At 49.9% G+C, this 20,865-nt stretch overlaps 1 protein-coding gene across 3 annotated transcripts in view; it reads right to left on the minus strand.

The window, feature by feature from the left end:
- PLXNA4 (plexin A4) overlaps positions 1-20,865 on the minus strand; it is a 440,460-nt gene that overhangs the window by 340,127 nt on the left and 79,468 nt on the right. For all 3 annotated transcript variants that reach the window (XM_060633177.3, XM_060633176.3, XM_060633178.3), the window contains exon 3: positions 5,649-5,831. In XM_060633177.3, coding sequence (XP_060489160.2) covers positions 5,649-5,831 — 183 coding nt within the window. The remainder of the gene's footprint in view (positions 1-5,648; positions 5,832-20,865) is intronic.

Below are 20,865 nucleotides of genomic sequence, written 5' to 3' on the forward strand. Positions count from 1 at the left end.
TGGCAAAGCTCATTTGAGACTATCTCCTTAAATCATGTGCACTACTAATGATCATTTGGAAAATAAAATGACAAATGTTCCTGAGGTAGTATTTTCTGGGGATCTCAAAGTGTGTTTCAAGAGGATGCCAGGAGAAGAAGGAGGCTTTTCCCCAGCTTAAGATGTCAAGCTGCTCTGAGAGTGGGTGAGACCGAAACTCCGTCACGAGGACACCTCCCCCATGCCTGCTCAGGTCTGCTCTGAGCGATCACTTGAGACCCAACCCCCCGCCCCAACCAGGCCATGCAGAGACAGTGGGTGGGCCCAAGGGCAGACTAGTGTAAAGTAGGAAGGAGTAAGAAATGAGTGCCAGTGGGATACACTTATGTACAATGGATGGTTGCGCGAAAACTTAATATTGCTCAAGAATGTGAGACACGCCCAAGAGGACATCGACCAGCTCAGCTGCTGTCCACATCTACTGGGTACAGCATGCACAAAAAGACTTAAAACCCAGCAGGGGAGACTGCAAAAGGTGAGAGGTGGATTAGAGGTGGGCAGATGACATGAGGTGCGGTTGGTCCCCGGGCTTAAAGAACTAATGACACAACAGCCATCTCTTAGACGTGACTGACATCAGCGGAAGGAGCATGATAGTTCCTGGAATATCTGTGATGCTCTTCTGTCTGCAGCTCCTTCAACCTCAGCTCCTCTCCACTTAACCCATGGCTTAAGATCTATACAGGCTTAATACTTGCAAAGCCAGCAGTGGGAAGTGCAAAAACAACATGACAAAACAATCAGACAAAAATGCTTTGATGGTCTTTTTCCGTAATGGAAATTGTCCAGCATTGATTCTTCCATATTTCTTTTCCCTTCTGCTTGAGTGCCTAAGCACATGCAAACTAGCCAGCAGCTCTGCAGAGCTCACTGACCAAATCCTTTACCAGATACCTGCACCTGTGCTCTAATCTCAGGGTCCCCAGGCAAGTTTGAGTTCCAACACTACCTCTCCATCTGATTTCGTGATGTCTTCACCCACTTGGGAGTCCTTTCTATGGCATGAATTTATTTTTAAAGTTGATTCAGATTTCCAGGTGAATGTTAAGAATTCTCAGACACATTCAGGAAGTTGCAAAGCAGGGGCTATACATCTCTGATCTGATATTGCTCTTTGATGTGAGCATCGTGTGCGCGCACACACATACACACACACACATACAGCATCCATTGCTGAGAACTTATGGTCAGAATGACACAGACCCAGGTGGGTCTCCCTCTACCCCACTCTACTTCTGTTTATTTGCCCTTCTTGATCCATGATCAGGGGATATGGAACACAAGCAAACTGATTTCAAAACAGGGTCAAGAAAAAAAAAATTAGGCAGATTAAATCAATGTGCATAATAATTCCCAATGAGAACGATTCTTTTGTGACATCAACTCCTATTGACATTCCATGCAGACACACACTCAATTCCTATCACGAGAGGCTGGTAAGGCTTGGTATGTCACACACCTGGGTACATATCATACTACAAGCCAGTGGCTGGGCCAGCCAGACTTCTGCTTAACCAGTATCCACAAAGTACTCCGCCCCTTAGGTGTGAATAGTTTAACCTAGCAAAACACTCAGGAACGACGCATTCACCAAATGAAAGGAGCAATCACACGTCAAGTGGAAGTTTACGATGTTTTGGCTCACAATGAACACTAGTCTCTCCCACTAATGTCAGGCAGTAATTCACTGCTGAACAGCAGCCATAAAATAGGATCACTTAGTGGTAGGAATGCAAGAGGCAAGGAAAGAGGGTTCCAGCCCAAGTATTTAAGCAAAGAGATTTTTGTCACACTGACCTCATTACCCCATCTTGGGACAAAGATTTTCAGGTTTATACAGACACCCTAAAGCAGATCGGGATGGTGTTTGCCTTAAGATTTTTTACCTGCAGGTGAAATTTGAACAGTCTGTGGGTTATTTCTAAGTTCCTAGGTACCTCCTGGTGTCTATTTATATGTCAGCATTTATATGTCACATTGCTTACCAGCACTTGCCTGTAATGCTCACCGTGAAAAAGCTGCCAATACTAACCATAACATACACACACACACGCGCGCGCACACACACACACTCACATACCGGAAAACATAAAAGACATCCAAATTGGCACTTTCCTCACCTCCTTTCCCTCTGCCTCATGTGATGTGTGCGCTAAAGGAGTGAAATTATGGTCATCAGAGGCAAGGTTGCAAATGATGGGGACCCACACCTTTCAAACAAAAGGAAAAGTCAGTAATTTTGAGGGCAGCCTATGGATAGCTACAGTCTAGCTCCCAGACCCTGAAACCCACAGCAAACCCCCAAGCCCTCCCACCCACCCTCCCCACCTCGAGTCCCTTGTCATATTGCAAAGAACCCTGCGAAGCCCTTGATACACACAGGAGATTATTACAGGGCTCGGAGAAGACAACTCTGTAATTATGGCTACAGTGTGATCTCCATTATTCTCACCCCCTGGTTGCAGTAGCTCACAAAACTTCCCGCAAAATCCTCCTGTAGCCCCAAAGCACTTCATGGCTGGGCCTCTGCCCAAAAGGTGAATGTGGTCTGATAACCTCTGGGAAAAGCAATACAGAGTCATGGCAAGGAGAGGGGAGTGGTCAGTGCTCGGCGAGCAGGGGTGGTGGGAAAGTCTATTGTTCAGAAAAAATAAATAAACTGGCCAGTTTTGCTTTTTGTTATTTCAAACAACAGACTCGGCGGCCCAGCCTTCCTTTCCCAACTCCGACTGTCCCCTGGGCCGGCTGTGCTGAGTCTGCAGCGGCAGTAGCTGAGCTCCAGCAAAACTATTAAAAAGTCTGCCACTCAGAGCTCATGGAGCAGAAAGTTTGGCTGCCCCGATGGCCCAGCTTTCCCCAGGAGGACCACTGGCTCATTCCCCCCACAGGACCCTCTCTGCTCTTTACCGCTCAAATGTTTATGCTTCACCAATCCCACCGCTGCTCGGGAAATTAAACGGAACATCCCAGGTGGCTGAAACAGAACTGTTCTTATATAAACTCCCCGAAGTAAAAAATGGGAAATGCCGGCGGAGGTTTATAAAGCCTCGAGCCTCCTGGTCAGGTGCCTGTCGTTGCTGGCTGGGCCGACCTCCCGGGACACCTGAAGGCAAGGATCTGCCTACAGCCTACCCCACAAGGATTGTCCCTGTGCGCTCTGTGTGCCCAGACTCCTAGAGGCATCCTCAGCCACCGTCATGGGGATCTGCTGCGCTCTGACCTCCCCATCAGGGGCCAGGCTTCCACGGGCACCGGAGAGCCAGCCCCCACTGACCTCCATCCACCCGCTGACCAACAGCACATATTTGCAAGTTGACTGTCTTGGGTTTACAATGCAGCCACGGCCAGGGAGCATGTCTCTTTTTCTCCCCCAAGAGAGAATAACTGTTCTGTTATGTGCACTGAACTCTCAATCAATGTTTATTTCATGGACACCATATTCCGACCAGCTCAATGACCAAAAAAAAAAAAAAAAAAAAAAAAAAAGCCTCCTCCAGGATCTATTCAGTCTTGCCAGCAAGTAAATGATCTTGCTGCACCGAGTAGGAAGGTCAATGGGCGGGAATCTTTTAGCATACTGAGGTAAGTTACTTCTCCATTGCACAGAGACAGGGCTCACTAGAGAAAAGAGTTAAGGCAGCCCAAATTGTCTTGCTTATTTTTTACTCTCAATAGTGCTTATTCACCCATCGGGCCAGGCGGAGCAGGTCAACAGACATTTCATTGTATGAACTGCATATGGGAATGCCTTTGGTATTTAGAACTCACTTTTCTAGCAAACCAAACTCACTGAATCATAATAAAGAATGAAATCATCTGAGCATCCAACAGAAACACCCTCGAGGCCCCTGCTCCAAAGCTCGGGTGCTTCCCTCCTCGGTTTATACTGAGGCTTAGCGGACACAATTTCAGCAAGTTTGGATACTGGACACTCAGCTCACGGAAAGCTGGAAGCCACAGATGAAGGGAAGAAGAAAGACCGGAGTCGCCCAGGGTTCCTGACAGCAGCTGGAGGTGACGAGCGACGATGTGCACTAAAGGAAGAGGCAGGAGGCAGCGACAACCAGACACGGGAGTCGCGCCAGGACAACGCATCTACGCCTTGCACGCGGCACCTTCTTGGGCGTCCACCAGCTTCATTTCGATGTGTGAGCAGTAATCACAACAAGGAGGCCAAGGTAGCAACAAAACGTTCAACTGTGTTTAATACATTCTTCACAGAGAGGCAGGGAACTATGAAATATAGTTCTTAAAGCTATGTAGATGATGGTTGAATGAGTCATCGTTTAGACGCGGAAGGCCATACGCTACAATGTCCTGGTTATCTCTTTGGGCAGTACCAGACGGTAGCACGCTGCCTGCATCATCCTTGTGGAGCATTATGGCATTTCACCAACACAGGCTTCCTCTTCCAGATACTACCCATGTAACTACTCCCCACACATCTCCCAACGCACACACGCCTCCCCCTGGCTCTCCCCCTCCGTACTCTCACACACCAGCCCCGCTGCCTGTTCCAAGAGTTGTAGAATTTAAAGAAAGAAATTATCGCCAGGCCATTACACAGTAGGATGGGAGAGTCGGCAAAGTCTTCTAGATTTGCCAAAAGCACTTCCCCTTGACCGTGTCCAGCTAATACCCAGGAACCCGGCAAAGAGAAAGCAGAGCTCAAGGCTCTCTCAGGTCTGGCAGTGCCACTCTCTCGATGTAAATCACACAATATCCAGAGAATTCCAAGGGAAGCCTATTAAATAAAACAAGCAGGAGCTCCACGTGGGTTCACCAATATTTCCCTGGGACAAGACTACCAGTCAGCATAAAACAGGACATACTGCTTAGTCTTAGGAAGGCTTTTGATCCAATCAAGGGGGCTCTTGAGGGCACCAGCTCTAACTCATTGAGATGAGAAGCCTGAGAAGGAGAACAGGTGAGAGAAGAGTCCTGGATAGAAAGGTGCCCCCAAACTGCTGATGGGCCAACATCAGCCGGCACCTGAGGCGAGCAACTTCCGGAGGACGAGGAGGAAAGGCTCATGTCTCAGATCACACCATTCTACTCCACCTCAAACAATTTCTATGCTCCAATAATATCCACGGTTTCCTCACCCCATGATCTGGCTCTTAGCCCTGTCACCAACTCTAGCAGGTCCTGAATTTCCCCCCATCTGTTTCCCTGCATGGATTCCAGATGGATGCACCAGTCAAAAGGGCTGAGGCGAGAGGAAAAGGTACCTTCCTCGCCCCTGCCCACCTTCCCCAGTCACCCAGCCCTTAGAAAGCCTTTGCATTAGCGCACGAACCCAAGATGGACAGAGCACACCATTTAGGATGGCCTAGTGAGGCCGGGGTAACTCCTCCACGTGCATACCAGCCCTAGGGAAGAAGTAAGTCTGCACATTCACCCACTGTGATGCCCACGATAACCCTCCACCCGGAGGCAGAGAAGGAGCAGGTTGTCATTCATGACTTCAAGAGCAACATATCTCCTTAGCTCAAACTTGTATCACTTGCCCACCAGGCCCAAAGTAGTAAGAAAGCATGAGATGATGTCTATCCCGGCGGGGATAGATTGCCTTCACAATAACCAAAACGACAGCATCTCATTCCTACCTTCTTCAGCTTGCCACTTTTGGTGCCCACGAAGGCCAGAGAGTGATTCTTGTAGACGTAGGCAATGACAGAAGTCATGCGGTCCCTGTCCTCCGTGAAGACGGGAATGCCACGCACCATCTCAGACACGCCCAGGGGGGCATTCATATCCAGGCCACAGAAATTATCATCAATGGTTAAGAGCTGAAAATTAAAAAAAAGAAAGAAAGAAATGAAAAATTAGGAGGAAACATCAGGGCAATAAGCAGAAATACTGAGTCAGGGAACTACAGGGCTAGAAGAATCCTTTTATACAAGAAAAACTCAGCTCCAGGGAAACTAGGTGACCTGTTAACAGTCAACCTAAGTAGGTGGTAGGACCATGGCAAAAAAAATACAGATCCCTAGCGTCTCTTTCCTCTCTTGGCCTCCATGGTCTCTCTGCCCCCCCTCCAACCTCTCCAGAAACCATCTTGGTAACTTAGATGGCCCATCATCACTGTCACATCGGAAAGCACTGGGCCAGCACCCATGAGCATGGGCTCCAGGCAGCTCTGCTTAGGAATAAGAGGGAACATGGCCTCCACATCTACCCTTCCTATTGAACAGACCACAGAGGAAGACTCAAGAGTGTAGAATAGAGAACTAGAAACATTAACATGTGAATGACAATATCATGACAGAAGCATGTGTAGACAATCAGTTGGGGAAAGAGAAATAGGAGAGGTGGAAGACTCACAAACAAGTCAACAAACCACAGTGGTACCTCATGATGCCCCATCTCAAGTGCCCTGCCTTTTTCAAAACGACAGTGAAGGTGGACAACCCTGGCCTTGTCATACCTACACCAGCATTTGCCAAAGTGTCTTCTGTGGAAGCCAAGCCCCCCAAGATGCTCTACGAAAACAGGGCTCCTTGGGCAAATTATTTTGTACTGAAACATAGTACATTCTAACACTATGTAGGAGACTCATAACAATTATAGGAAAGGTCTGAAAAGTCTTTTTAAGAAGAAATATGTTTAACATTCCTTTAGCCTTTCCCAAACATTATATTCCCTAAAAATGACTGGGACACCTGTTAGCATTCCTTAAAGAGAATATCCCCTAGATACTCTGTGAGACTCATGGATTCAATTCTTGCTCCTGAATCCCAGACAGTTTCAGGAGCCAGGGAACCAACAGGAAAAACCTTTGGCCCATTTTGGCTGAATCTCGCCCTGTTTTATTCCAGGCTCCCAGATCCCCACATGAGCACAGGGTCACAGTTGGGTTCTGTCCTACTGGGAAGTGGAGAAGACCTTGCCATGGCTGGCAAGGGGCCCCCAGCACCACCACCGAACAGCTCTGGTCTGGCACAGACCTCTCCGAGGCTCTAGGAACCTACGCCGATTTTTCTCTCCTTCTAAGAACTGTGTGGCCTTAGAAGAGCTATTTTGTCTTCCTGTGCTTTTATTTTCCACTCTATAAAGATGAAGGAAACAACCCCTGCTTTTTGATGGGTTTCCATAAAGCCTATAGAGCTCATGCCTGTAAACGTCTTTGGACTTTGCAGAAAAAGGAGTGAAATAAAATACAAGGTGTCACTTTTTTAAAGGCTTCAATCCAGCCAAAGGAAAAGGCATCTGGAGAACCAGCAGGCAGGCTCTTGCCAGCAAAGCTATGTGAAAGCGGCCAACTCGGAGCTTTCCGGAGACTTGGGGGACCCCTTGGCTCCCTCCTAGAATGGAGGGAGCAAGACTGTCCATCTCAGGAAAGACAACACGCTGAGCATCTAAAACCTCTCCCTGACCTCTCCCCTACTTCTTATCATGAGGGCAGTCAGGGTAGGGCTGGAGAGAGCAGGGGAAGGCCCGGGCAAGCCATGTGCAGAGCAGATGTCTGCTCCACACCTTTGATCCCCCCTGGCCTTTCTTGCTTGGTCTGGTCAAATAGCCCAGGCCAAACACGACCTTCAGCTCCTCCCCGCTAAAAAACAATTTAAGAAGTCAAAGTTAGGAGCAAGCTTTCAAGGTCTAGTCTCATCTTTATGGTTCTTTCCTAAAATGAGAAAATGGGGGAGGAGACAGGTGGTGGAGGGTAAAAGGGATAGAAAGAAACAAAGAAAGAAAAATCCAGATAAAGGGAGGATGGTGTCTTCTCCCTGCCAGACATAATGATAGGGTGACCTGCCAGAAAGGCATGTCAGGGGAGGCTTAAGGCATGCTGGGAATCCTCATGGCCTTGCATGTTCCTGCCTCCGCTTCATAAGGAGCCCTTGTCCCCAAGTTTCTTGGCTCTAAGCTGTGCCACAGAGACTTCTGCCATTAGCAAACATATCTTGCCCATTATGAACCATTTACCAAGTAGATAAGGCAAAATGGTTGGCCACGCCACACAAGGAGAAACTAAGGCAGGGAGCAAGGCAGGCCATGTCTGACAGTCTCCCACCACCCTTGGCACAAACGCGTGCCTCACTGACCTGGGAGACTTAGGCTCCTCAGCCCCCAGAATTACATTTCTGAGTGGTCAGTAACTGAATACCATTCTTCCCCTTGGCTGAGCAAAACACAAGCAAATAAATAAACAACCATCTACAAAAAGAGTTGGCCAATTGCAGCATTAAATCATTGCTTGCTCAGAGGCAGCAAGTCTCTGCCACTCTGGCACCTTGAGCAGCAAGGGGTCCAGGGAGAAATGTTTTCATTGGGAAGAAGCAAGGACAGCCCAGCCTGGAAGCCTGGTGGCCAGGGCTCTGCCCGTCTTTGGCTCGTGACAGCTCCCTGAGAGGGAGGCAGCTGGTCAGCTCACCTGTGCCTGACACTGCCTACCTCAGGGTGTCATCATCAGGCTCCAAGAAGGCCAAGGCTGCAGCTGGAGTTCCCAATGTGACATTGGGATTCCAGGGACAATGATGGCTTTCTCCCACGCCCCCACTTTGCATCGGTTTCTCCCTCTGCATAGGGCCCCAGGTGATAGAGATGTGAGCAAGGCCTTTGACCAGGTGCAGCCCAGGTCTGCATGGATGCTATGGCACAAGGGGTCCTTGCTCTTTGTTTCCTCAAAGCAGGGGCAACGGGAGGGGGGGTTTTAACACTAAAATAACAGAAAAAAAAAAAAACAAAACACATGACTCGGGTTCACACGGCAGCTTGCTTCCTAACTATACAACTTAGCATTCCTGTTCTCTGAGCCTCACTTCCCCTTGACTGTAAAACAGCAAGACAGGACTGTCATGAGGGCCAGGTGAGAAAACGGGAGTGAAGACACTGGGTAAACTGGAAAGCACTTTGTCAATTCAAGGTGATATTTCATATTAGTTTTTTTAATGGAAATCCGGCCTAGAACAGGGACAGAATGGCTGCAGGGAGTGCCCCTAGCATGGCTCCTGACCAGAGCAGGCTCTCTAAGGACACCACCATGCTGGGTCTGAGCAGCCACAGGGTAATTAGAGCACCAGGGGGAGGAGGAGGGAGGACCCCACAGGGCCCACAGACCCGGGAGGCTGAGGTGTAAGGAGCAGATGCCAGGGCCGTGTGGGCCTTGGAAGAAAAGGCTAATTGGTGAAAGCCTTCGACAGGTGAGGGCTGGTGTGGATTCCAGAACACCCTGGGCAGTGGGGGAGGAGAGTGTCTGCTCTTGCCCTGGCCGAGCCTCCCCTGGGCCCCATTAACAGCAAGATTAGAGTGGCAGCCAGAGGAGCCAGGGGTGGACTGGACCCCACTGTAATCAGGAGCCCAGCCACACGTCTCCCTCAGCTGCTCCACAAATGCCCACAGATGAGCTTTGGCCATTGGTATAATGCTTATTTATTCGAGAGCAGCTTCATTCTTATCAAGGCAAAAATAAGGATCTGTTCCATGAAAATATATGTGGTGTCTCTTTGGGCAACCCTGTGAACAGGCCAGGGCCCACACCCTTCTGCCCCAACCAGGAAGATCTCAAATTCGCTTTCCACAAATGTCCTCACGGGTACATGGCTTATAAATTAAGACCTGTGATCCACAGGACTCCAGGGCCTATGAGCTCAAACACAGGACCATGTTTTATGTGTCTTTGTGGCCTTAGCTTCATAGAAGGTTAAGACGGATGTTAAATTGATGGATGGATGGATGGATGGATGGATGGATGGATGGATGAGCAAATAAAAGCCTGAGTTTCACAGTGGTTAACACTGAGGAACTAGAATCAGAATGTCTAGATTTGAATCCCAGCTCCACCACTTAGCGCTGTGTGACCTTGGGCAAGTCACTTACCCTCTCTGTGTCTCAGCTTATCATTGGTATAATGGGGATAATAATATGAGTATATACTTCCTAGTGCTGTGGTAAGGATTACATGATTTAATGCACGTAGAACACTGTCTGACGCTTCCTAAGTGCTATGGGAATGTTAGCTCACATCGTTTGTCATCCTTAGACAATTCAGACAAGCTTTGGGAGGCTCATGTTTTTAGGGAAATTCATGGTATCTACCTCAGAGAGGTGTTATCACAACTAAGGAGACTAATGTTATCAAGATGAAATTTCAAAAGTGGTACTTCCTAAAGATCTATGAGGCCTATGAGGCTGTAGGAAGGAACAGAGGAATAGTGTAAGATCCAGAACATTTAGCGTTATTCATCAGAAATGCAAATTCTTGGGGCACTGGGGCGGCTCAGTTGGTTGAGCGTCTGACTCTTGATTTCATCTCAGGTCATGATCTCATGGCTGGTGAGATGTAGCCCCAGATCAGCTCCCAGCCAGGTGTGGAATCTGCTTGGGGTTCTCTCCCTCTCTCCCTCCCTCTGCCCCTCCCTTGTTTGCACATGCGCACGTACTCTCTCCGTGTCTTTAAAAAAAAAAGGAAAGAAAGAAACACAAATTCTTGCATGGCCTCCGGATCTATTGGATCGGGACCCCTGGAAGTGAGACTCAGGGACCTGCATCATCGCCATGGAGGTCCCCTTCCTTGCCAGGGGCGCCACAGACCAGGCCCGGGGAGAGAAAGCACAGCCACTCTGAGCAGGCCCTACTGGCCCCGGGACGCAGAGGCCCCACGGCAGCCTCCCCAGCGGTGGTGGCGGAGGTGGTGTGGAGAGCCAGAGCTGACACTCCAAATTACAATCTAATAGCTTCCTGCGCTTCCCTCGCGCACAGCGGCAAAGGTTACCGTGCAATTATGTGTCGCTACATACAAATGACAGAGCAGTTACGGTTACTTTACCAATTACAGGGAAATTGCTCCCACTCCGTAGAGAGACTGGCATTCTGAAAAGCTCTATCATCTCCGCGGAAAGAGGGTGTTATTCTGCCGGCATCCTTCCTGCAACAGCCTCCCCAGGCTCTGGGGGCCGGAGCTCCAAAGCGGTCGCTGGCGAACCCCAGTGGGGAGACTCTGAGGAGACTCTGAGGAGGGCTGAGGAAGACGCCAGGGCTGGGACACAGTGGGGGCATCTCCTCAGGAGTTCCTTGGCATTGCCCCCAAGCCCCACGCCCTGGTGACACATTCATAAAGAACCACTGTCACCTGATACCTGTGCCAATCCACTTTGAAGGCCATGGGTGATGAGGTGGGACACGATCTGGTCCTGAAACCACCTCTCACCCCGGCTAGCGTGGCCCTTAGTCTGGTTCCTGCTGGCAGCTCCCCAGTCAAGTGGAACAGTCGCGGCCCCGCCCTCGGTTGCCCCGCCTTTGCAGAAACCCCACATTGAGTCCTTATTATGGAAAGGTCAGAACTAGGCCAGAGCTCAGTGATCCAAATGTGGTGCTAATGAGGTAAAGGTCACCAGGTCCATCCCCCTGTGGGCCAATTAGCTCAGCTCTAGGACACAGCCTGTTCCATAACCACAGGCTGCCCCCCTTACCCCGGGCATCGACTGTTTACAAATATCCCAAATAGATCCAAAAGAGGCCGACCAGGTGAGCCAGCAGGGAGGGACAGATACAGCCAACTCTGCCAAACAGGGACCCAGCTGCTCTCGGTCGGCGTGGAAATACAAAGTCAGACCTGGTCCTCCCTTGCTCCGTGGGCAGCTCCTGGTCCAGCAAAGAGAGGAGTCCTTCCATGTGGGAGCACACCAGCTCTCCTGCCCTTCCTGAATGCAAAAGTAGCACTCAACCTCATGCAGAGGAGTTCTGAGCACCCCGGGATCCCCGCCACAGAGCTGGAAGGCCAGACCATCACACAAGGAGAGAAGGTGCCAGAGACTTGCCCAGGCTCACCCTCTGAAGAGCCTTGTGTTGGGCCATTTTCCGTCAAACTTTTGGTATCGTAGGCTATTGGAGCTCCTGTTTCTGTTAGGGGAAACTGAGGCGGTGAGTGAGGACAACACTACTTACTGATCTTCACTTATTAATATGCTTAAGAACGTGTAGGAAGGAACAATTAAATAAAAGCCTAGGTGAGGACCCAACTATATAAAGATGGAAACATTTCATCTGTCCCTGCCCCTTTCCCAGTGGACACAGACAGACCTGGGCTACAATTAGACAAGGCAACACATGCCCTGCCTCAGTTTTGTACCCAGCGCTGGAGGTACAGCGGGCATGGTGACCAATGACCTGGGGCAGCAGCAGGGTTGTGCAGGAGGGCTGACATCTGAGCTCAGTTCAGAGAGCTCCATCCAGCACAGGGCACGGCCACTCTTCCACATATCAGCTATTTCAGAAAAGGAAAATAACTCAAGATCTTAGAATCCGACAGCCTCATTTTGCAGAAGGGGAAATTGAGGCCTATAGCGTCCAACGACAATGCCCCCACCACCGGTGACCTAGTAAGTTGATGGGAAAATTGTACCAGAACTCCAAATCCTCAGTCCAGAGGGACAAAAACTGATCTTATGTAGGGGTTTCCTGCAGGGTTGCTATAGGGTGACCCCAAAGGAACTTATTCCAGGGCCAAAGACTACTCAGGGAAGAGCCCCTGCCTCCACTTCTCCTGTCATGCAGGACATGTGCTCTGCCTTTCTGGGACCCGTGGAAGCAACTAACTCTCCCCTATGAAGGAGGCCCTTGGCCAGTCATCAGAAAAGGGCTTCCTCCTTTCCTGGGTCTGTTGGTCCCAAAGAAAGTGAGGGCTGAAGTTTTGAAAAGAAATAGAAGTTAGGAAAAAAAGAGGAGCAAAGGCCCATGAGGTCCTTGCTAATGTGGAAAAGAAAAGGTCTTTAGATTCCTCATGCTCAGCAGCCCTAAATTCTTCCTATTAATTACACACACACACACACACACACACACACACACACACACACACACACACACATCCTGAAAGCTGACCATAGCAGACTTCCACTGGAAAGGGGGAATCAGTGAATTACGCATGTGGGATTTCTTTTTAAAGGGAGATATTGATCAGATAAGCTGAAGTAGCTCATGTCTAAATACAGACTCCAGTTGTAAAGCCCTGCAGTATAGGAAGGTAATAATCACCCACTTATTGGGGGCCATAGCTCAAATATGACCACTGACCCCTAAGGTGTTAATAAATGCAATAGCGTCTGATGCCCACAGTGCATCTATCCCTTGAGATGACTCTGACGTGGACGGCAGGCGGAGAAGGTAAGCAAAGAGAATCCTCGGGGAGGTGGGAACATCTTGAGGTGGCTCTGGTAGGTTTTAGATTTACTTATCAGAAAGCTTCTTACTCCATAAAATAGTCCCATGTGCCCGAGTGCTCATTTCTGTGACAAGGAAAAATCCCCCAAGTTGGACTCTGACCCACCGATTCCTTTACAGTTCTGCATAAAATTTCCTTTCTCTTTTCGTTCTAACCTCTCCTCCCCTGAAAGTCTGCCTGCGGCCCATGCTGACCCCATGGGTTGAACTCTCTTGAGAGCCAGAGAAAGCCTTGCAGCAAGTGAAGGCCGGCCCTCTCACCCTGGCTGTGAGCACAGACATCGGAAGCGGAAAGAGGGAATGAGGCCCCATCCACCTCGTTACTAAGTGCGATCTCAGAATGATTCCTGTATTGTCTTTTCCAATGAGATTGTAGGGACAATGAATGTATACGGAGACCGAGAGAGGGGAAGCCAGAAAACCACAGTCACAACAACCTGGTTACACAAAACTGTTACTGAAGGGGCTTCATGAGAAGTATCTCGGGCTTGGAAGGACAACCCAACAAATCACACCAAGGATCCCAAGAGTCAAGTGCCAGATTTCTAAGCATCTAAAAAGGGTGAGTACTAAAATAGAGGACAGAGGTCATCGTGTTTTAGGAGTTATGTGTGTATTTGTGGCTTCCAATGCAAACAACCATGAAAGCACTTAACTATCTATGGATCCATGGGAATGATTTGCTAAAAGCAATGCTCATTTTTGTACTCATTTTAATGTTTCTGTGTGTGCTTGAGATCGTCTGTGCCCAATCGCACCAGGTATCTGAGTGGTCTTTCCCTCATCATCATAATAAGCTATCCTTCTGATAGGAAACTAATGCCAGTATCTCGAGCTGTTTTCCCAGGAGAGAGGCATTAAGCCAAGCACACTCTCTGTAGGCCTTGCTGTAACCAACAGTGAGCTGTAGCAACATACCCCTCCCAGGAATTGCTGAGCACAGCCAGCAAAGAGTAGCTCCAACAAGGGATCGGATCCCGGGGGTTGAACCCATGACCTTCTCCTCATTAGCTCAGCTGCTGAGAGCCCTGGGTTCCATCCTCTGATAAGCAGACAGACTCGTGATACCATGGCCAGAGCTATAGTCCAGCCAAGCAAGAGAATCAGGACCCCACTGGCCCAGCTCTGCAGATGGCCACCATGCTGGGGTTAGCCCAGTAGTCCAAACTGGACCTGTGGGAAATACCAGGGAAGGCTTCCTAGCGTTGGGAATGGCACCAAGCACAGCCTTGTTGGGTGCCGCTTCTCTCCATTTGTACCTTAACTTCAGAGGTCCCCGGTGGCTACCTGTCAAGGGCAAAGAAGCTCATCAATCCCACCTTCCCACCCCCTTCCAGAACGCAGCAGACAGCCCCCGCGCCACGAGGGCTGTAATTGGAGCGGGGCGCGCCACAATGATTAAGTTTGTGTGTTTTCTGGCGGGCGCCGGGAAGCAGCGGCCCCGCTGGCCAGGCTGAATTATGGGGTAGGTCATTCCCTTGTTAGTGGGAATAAATTCTATTAGCCCCACTCTTGTTGCCGTGCATCTTCCCCTCTTGCTCCTCGGGCTCGTGAGTGAGTCTGGATAATGTTGCCTGCATGCGGGATAAATTAGCCAAACAAATCCCATTATATTTTGGAACACTGACAGAGACACAGTAATGACACCGAGACCGGGAAAAGATGTGGGCTTTCTTCTCCCGCTGATCCCATTCCATCTACGTGGACAGCATGGGGGGCCCAATCCACAGGGGAAAAAAGAATGTAAATGGAGAGGCTGAGTGAAAAACTCTCTTAGTTGTCTTTTCCCCTTCTCTCCACTAAGTTTGTTAATGAAAAGAAGCAAGCGCCCTGCACGGAGGTGTGGTCATTCCCCTCTGCCTTGCAAAAGCTGAGGGACGCCTGAAGGGAACAGCAGGTAGAGTCTGGCTTGGAATGTAGCCTCTCTTTCAAATGCCTTAACTGAGCATTCATAACATGTGCCAGATGCAGGGAAAGACGAACAGGGTACACACCAGGCCTGGGATATGGAACATGACATCTGGGTTAGGCAGAGCCCAAATCTCTCAAAAGCAGATCCTGGTGAAGAAAAAATACAAGTATGAAATCCTAGTAATGTCACTAAGTTACTTCCTGTCCCATCGGGTGGTTATTATAACCAAAGGAGAATATACAGGTGGGGCCATGGAGGTTTTAAGCGTCTTACAAACACAAAGTGTTCTATGACTCTCATTATTTATTAATGTCTACGTATTTCTCTTTCCTTAGGAGTCTCAACACACTTTATGAAAGGGATATTTTTCTCACCTCCTTTGTGAAGATGGGACACATAGCTCAAAGCAAAAAGGAAGCTTCATCACCAGCCCAGTGGTATCTCATGAGCGAGGACTGGCTGAGACCCAGAGGTCCAAATTCTCAGAACCCCAGCCAAGACACCACCCTGTGAGGATGACAGGAGTTGAAGGAAAGGCCCAGAATGCAGATGCGGACCGTGGAGGCTGGCTGGTCTGCGCGCTCACTGAACAAGAGACCCGGATGCCCATTTCGGCTGGGCTACTAACACACCGCATGGGGCACATGTGTGCGCATGTGTGTGCACGTGAGCGAGATCTTGCCGCATTAGCTGCTCCGCGTAGTGTGTGGGCGGAGGGAGAATGTGTCACAGAAGGAGGGGGAAGAGGGCCCCGGGGGACGAGCGCAAGTGAGATAGCAGGACACGGCAGAGAGAGCAGCAGAGACAGGGATGAAGGCCTCCTCAGGTCTCCTGGCAGCTGTCTTTGTTAAAAGTCTGTGTGTGGGACTCCTGGGTCCTGCCACTCTCCCTGCCGACTCGAGAGGTTCCAGAGCATTCTGGGAGGACATGTCCCTTCACCTGGCCCAGCACACCACCCAAGGCTCAGCCACCATCCTGTATCCCAAAGGACCGTGTGTACTTAGCTGGGATATGACTTTGATTGCAAACCCCGTTGGGCAAAAAGAGGAAGGTGGGTGGCCTTCTCACCTGCATGCCTGGAACAGAAGCCATGTCAAGGGGAGGGAGGGAAAACTTGATTCTATAAAGTTTACAATGTGGCAGTTGCAATATGGCAGATTCCCAAATCCCAAATTTGAAGTCTGGAGTACTGGGTCAAAGGGCCATGAGGGGTGGGTACCGGGACCAATGAGAAAGTAGTGTGATGTGAGCTCTCACTGGGTGAGAGTGTGGTGTGCGGTGAGCATGTCTGATGGGCCAAGTGTGTGTGTGTGTGTGTGTGTGTGTGTGTGTGTGTGTGTGTGAGAGAGAGAGAGAGATAGAGTGGAGCTGAGGAAGGAGGCATGGGGCAGGCAAGAGGAGGAGTTCCTGGTCTGAGCAGGGACTATGTCTGAGCAGCAAGAGAAAGCTGCCTAGCACCATGAACAACAGGATACACCCCATCCAGCCAGAGCAGCACTTCCTGCTGACTGGGAAAAGAAAACACCCTAAGCAGACTAGCAGAAACCAGCACCCGGAGCCTGGGACGGCCTCCTGACCATGCCGGATGCTCACTCGCATGGACTTTCAGGATCCCAGGCGCCAGACGAACCTGAGTAACCATCCAGGCTGGGATGGGAGGCCAGCCCATGTCCAGGGCCGGGGGGTGACCCTGTCTCCTCCCAGGGCTGCCGTGCCTGCAAAACCAATGCATACACAAGTCAAAGCAAGGGCACCTGTGAACGGGGTTCTCCTTCACTATTCCTCACTATCAGACATGAAGCGAAGCTTGGGGTTAAAAATCAAAAGCTCAGTCCCTGTGCCTCTGTGAATGTTGTGGGATGGAGCAGGACTGGCGGGTAAACCCCGAGTCATAGAGAGGTGTGGTTTAGCAATGGTTCTCAAGCAGGGACTTGTGGAAATGTGAGAGGCTTTTCTAGTTCTTGCAGGGAATGAGGGTCCCATTGGCACTCAGTGTTCTAGAGCCTGAGATCCCAGGATCATAAGTGCCCTGCAATGCCCAGACAGTGCCTGCACCATATTGCCCCACGCTGGATGCCACTGGCACACCACTGAGCACAAGTGGGGAAAGCACTGGGCTGAGAATTAGGATGTAGGTTCTAGTCCACCAATCATAAGACCTTGAGGGATCTACTTGACTTTTCTGTTCCTCCAGCTCCTCAACTGGAGGGGATGCCTGCCTTTTCTATTATCCTACTGCACTGTTGGGAGAAGAAAAGGAGGTGATGAACCCCTCTGTAAACTGTCAGGCACAAGATGAACTCCTGAGGCAGCCCAGAGGCCACCACTCTCTGTTCCCACTACTGAGATGTGGCCGGTAGGAGGCAATGATTCTGGATAATAGTTTCTGCCCTGAGCACCTACATTTTTGTATTGGAAGGTCACTTGAAGTTCAAGTTTTAAGGGGAAGATTAAAAAGCTGATTTTTGCCCCATATGGCCTTATCAGTACTAAAGCTGACACTGCCTGACTCCTGTGTCCACTTCTCAATTGGCTCCAAACTCAGGGAAGACTTAGTGGCATGAGTAATAACCTGTCCCATGACCACAGCCATTGTTCCCATCACACAGGCCATAATCACCTACTGGGGCACAGCTCCCTCCTGGGATCCTGGGCCCCTGGAGACCGATGTCGTTTCATGATTGGCACCCACCAGGAGGGAGCACGTAGCCAAGGGCCTGACAAATGTTTCATCGATTCATTAATTAATTCGAAGGTGGAAGGGCTAGTGTTCCATGAGGTTACCCTAGAAGGCTGAAGAAAGGTTGAGGAAGCATAGATAGCTTGCTTGGGGGATCTGGGAGGCCAGGCCACTCGGCCCATGTGAACACAAGAGCTTTGGCCCACAACAGCACACTCCCCAGCCTCGTTGCCCCACTCTGGGTCAGGAGTGTCAGGGCTCCCAGGAAAGGGCTGGGAACTGTCACCTTGGCCTGCTTAGGGCCATGGCACATGACAGAAGCCAGAGACAATGGGCTTCTCATGCCAGTCATCTTGTGCTCTGTAGACAGAGGGGTTGGGGAGCCTGGGTGACATGACAGCCTTCAAAAGGGAGAGACAGAGACCATCCCGTGCTGAGTAGCAGAAACAGAGATTACATCATTAGCATTAACCCTCCTGAACGCTCAGAAGCAAAGGGACTCAGGTCGGTCTTCAGTCTGCTGAGTCCCAAGATAGAATGGGACCCCCAGCTGATGCCTCTAGGACCCTCCTTCTGCCTGTGCCCTCCTGAGACCTGTAAAGCAATTTTCAGACAACAGACCATTTGTTCTTGGATACCTCTTTCCATTCAGGCTGGGAAAGCCAGGACACAGGAAAAGAATGGCCTAGAAGGCAAAGGGGGAAGCTGCTTCCATCTCCCACAAGCACCAGAAAACACCTGGGCTGCTTCGCCAGCCTCTACACCCAACACCCACTCAGAGATTCGTGTTTGCGACATGCATTTACATCCCCGTGAGGAGGCCACTCCGAGCCTGCCAGCCCTTATCTCTGATGTGGACTCCGCCACCCTTCCCTGATTCACCTGGAATAAAATCAAAACAATGCGGAGCTCTCTGGGGACCTGCAGACTGAGAACCCTCCTCACATACAACCCTTCCCCCTCTGCTCACCAGGCTGTGGCCCACCACGAATGCCCCATGGAATGGCAGGCTGAGTCACACAGATGTCTTCTTCCCACTCTACCTGGTCTTCCCTGCACACAGGCAAAATACCAGCTGGCACATAATAAGGGGGCCAGAGGCCCCAGGGCTTATATTGCTTCCTGCTCTGAGTTCGGGAGGCCTGAGTTCAGGGGAAGGAATGTGGATCCCAAGAAATGGGAAGGGCCGGAAAACCCTGAAGAATACCATGGGATGAGTGGTCTACCTTAGGGAATTAGGAAAACAGGAACACAATAAAAATGAGTCACTGGTCAAGAGGTACAAACTTCCAGCTATAAAATAAATAGGTCCTGGGGATGTAATGTACTGCATGATTGACTATAGTTGATATGCTGCATTGTATATTTGAAAGTGGCTGAGAGAATAGATCTTAAAAGGTGTCACCACAAGAAAAAAAAAACATGTGACTGTGTGTAGATAACTGGACGTCGTGTGGCAATCACTTTGTAATACATACAAATACTCAATTGTCATGTTGTACATCTGAAACCAACATGATGTTGTATGTCAATTATGTCTCAATTGAAAAAAATGAACCACTAATCATACCTTTTCAAGCTCTATGGATTGTAATTACGATGAAGCTAAGGGAATCCCTTAGCCTACAAACCACAAGTCTTAAAAGTCAATCTCTTGGGCCTTCGCTTCCCTCCACTGTGGTCTTACAAAGGGCAGGCTGCAGGACAGAGGCCATCCGAGATTCCATCCCACCTCACAGGCCTCAAGGGAATCTTGGACTCACAGGCAAAAGAGAACTCTAGATGCATCCAGTCCATCATTGCCTCAAGGCAGGAAAGGGAGAGAGGAAAGGAACCCAACAGCCACATGAACGGGTGGAGGACAAGCTGGGTTTGCAAGTGGTGTGCCCATGACCACTCCTCCCTGGGGAGGCCCAGGAGCCTGGCCTGGCTGATGGCACGGGGCGCATGTGTGGTCTGAGCTGGGGCCAAATGAATTGTAGCCGAGCACCTGAGGACTGGAGCAAAGTAATCCGAGCGTCGGCCGAATCAAAGGAAACTGATACTTGACATTACAAGCTGGTGTGGCCTTTTATACTGGCTGGGGAGACAGCCCAGCCTGGTGTGGAGTTTCTGGCCTCCTCCTTTCTGCTCTCAGACCTGAACTTGCCTCGAACTTGAAAGGGCTAATTAAAGCCCAAAGAAAAATCAAAAGCTTGTTATCTGGCTCCATGACTCCCAGCCCTGGCATTAGCCTGTCTTGCAAAGCTGTCGTCCCTCTGTTCTCTCCAAGGCCACCATGCGGTCTCAGGACCCGCAGCTCTGCAGACTCCCATGATGAACTTTGCTTTTTGTATTGTGGCAGGGAGCAAGGGCGGGGCAAACACCTGCCCATCGGCAGCCAGGCTGATCCCTGCAGCTGAGTCTACTCCCAAAAGCATCACCCGAAAAGACAGAATCTGAGCCAGTTTTCTACAGAAAAGCATCTATGGAAAAAATAGCCAACCCATCTGATCTCAAAAGAACTAGCTGTTTGGTAAGCACACCGCATAGACTTGCACTTTCAAACATAGGGTGTGCATACTTGTGTGCATGCTCGTGGGGGTATTTATTGTACGTGTGCACACATGCATGTGTAGGTGTGCATGTGTGTGCATACATGTGTGCAAGTGTGATTTTCCTCAAGAGGCAAAGGAAATTTTCCTCGAGTGCTGTGTCTGCCATTCCTTCCCAAACTATGTGACTTTGGGCAATTCATTCACCTTGTTGGGCCTCGGAATGAAGGTACAGATCAGAGGGTCTCTAAGGGCCTTCCTTCTCCATGCCGGCTCCCTACTGCGTCTTCCCAGGGAGCTGTGCTTGAGGCTGTAATATATGTACATACAGTACAGCACCTGGCCTTTATAGCCTGCATTTGGGAGAAGTCCATGGCCCCCAGGTCATAAACCTGTCTTGTTTCATTGACTCTATTGAGTGAATCCGCCATTGCCCTAAACCAAAGGCTCCCAAAGATATGCCACCCACTAAGGCTCAGCAGGTACAGTGGAGTCCCCTCCACTCTCTGGCCTGGCTAAGATTGTCAACTTGTTGCTTC

This window comes from Panthera onca, chromosome A2 (genome assembly GCF_046562875.1).
Source record: "Panthera onca isolate mPanOnc1 chromosome A2, mPanOnc1 haplotype 2, whole genome shotgun sequence".
NCBI classification, from domain to species: domain Eukaryota; kingdom Metazoa; phylum Chordata; class Mammalia; order Carnivora; family Felidae; genus Panthera; species Panthera onca.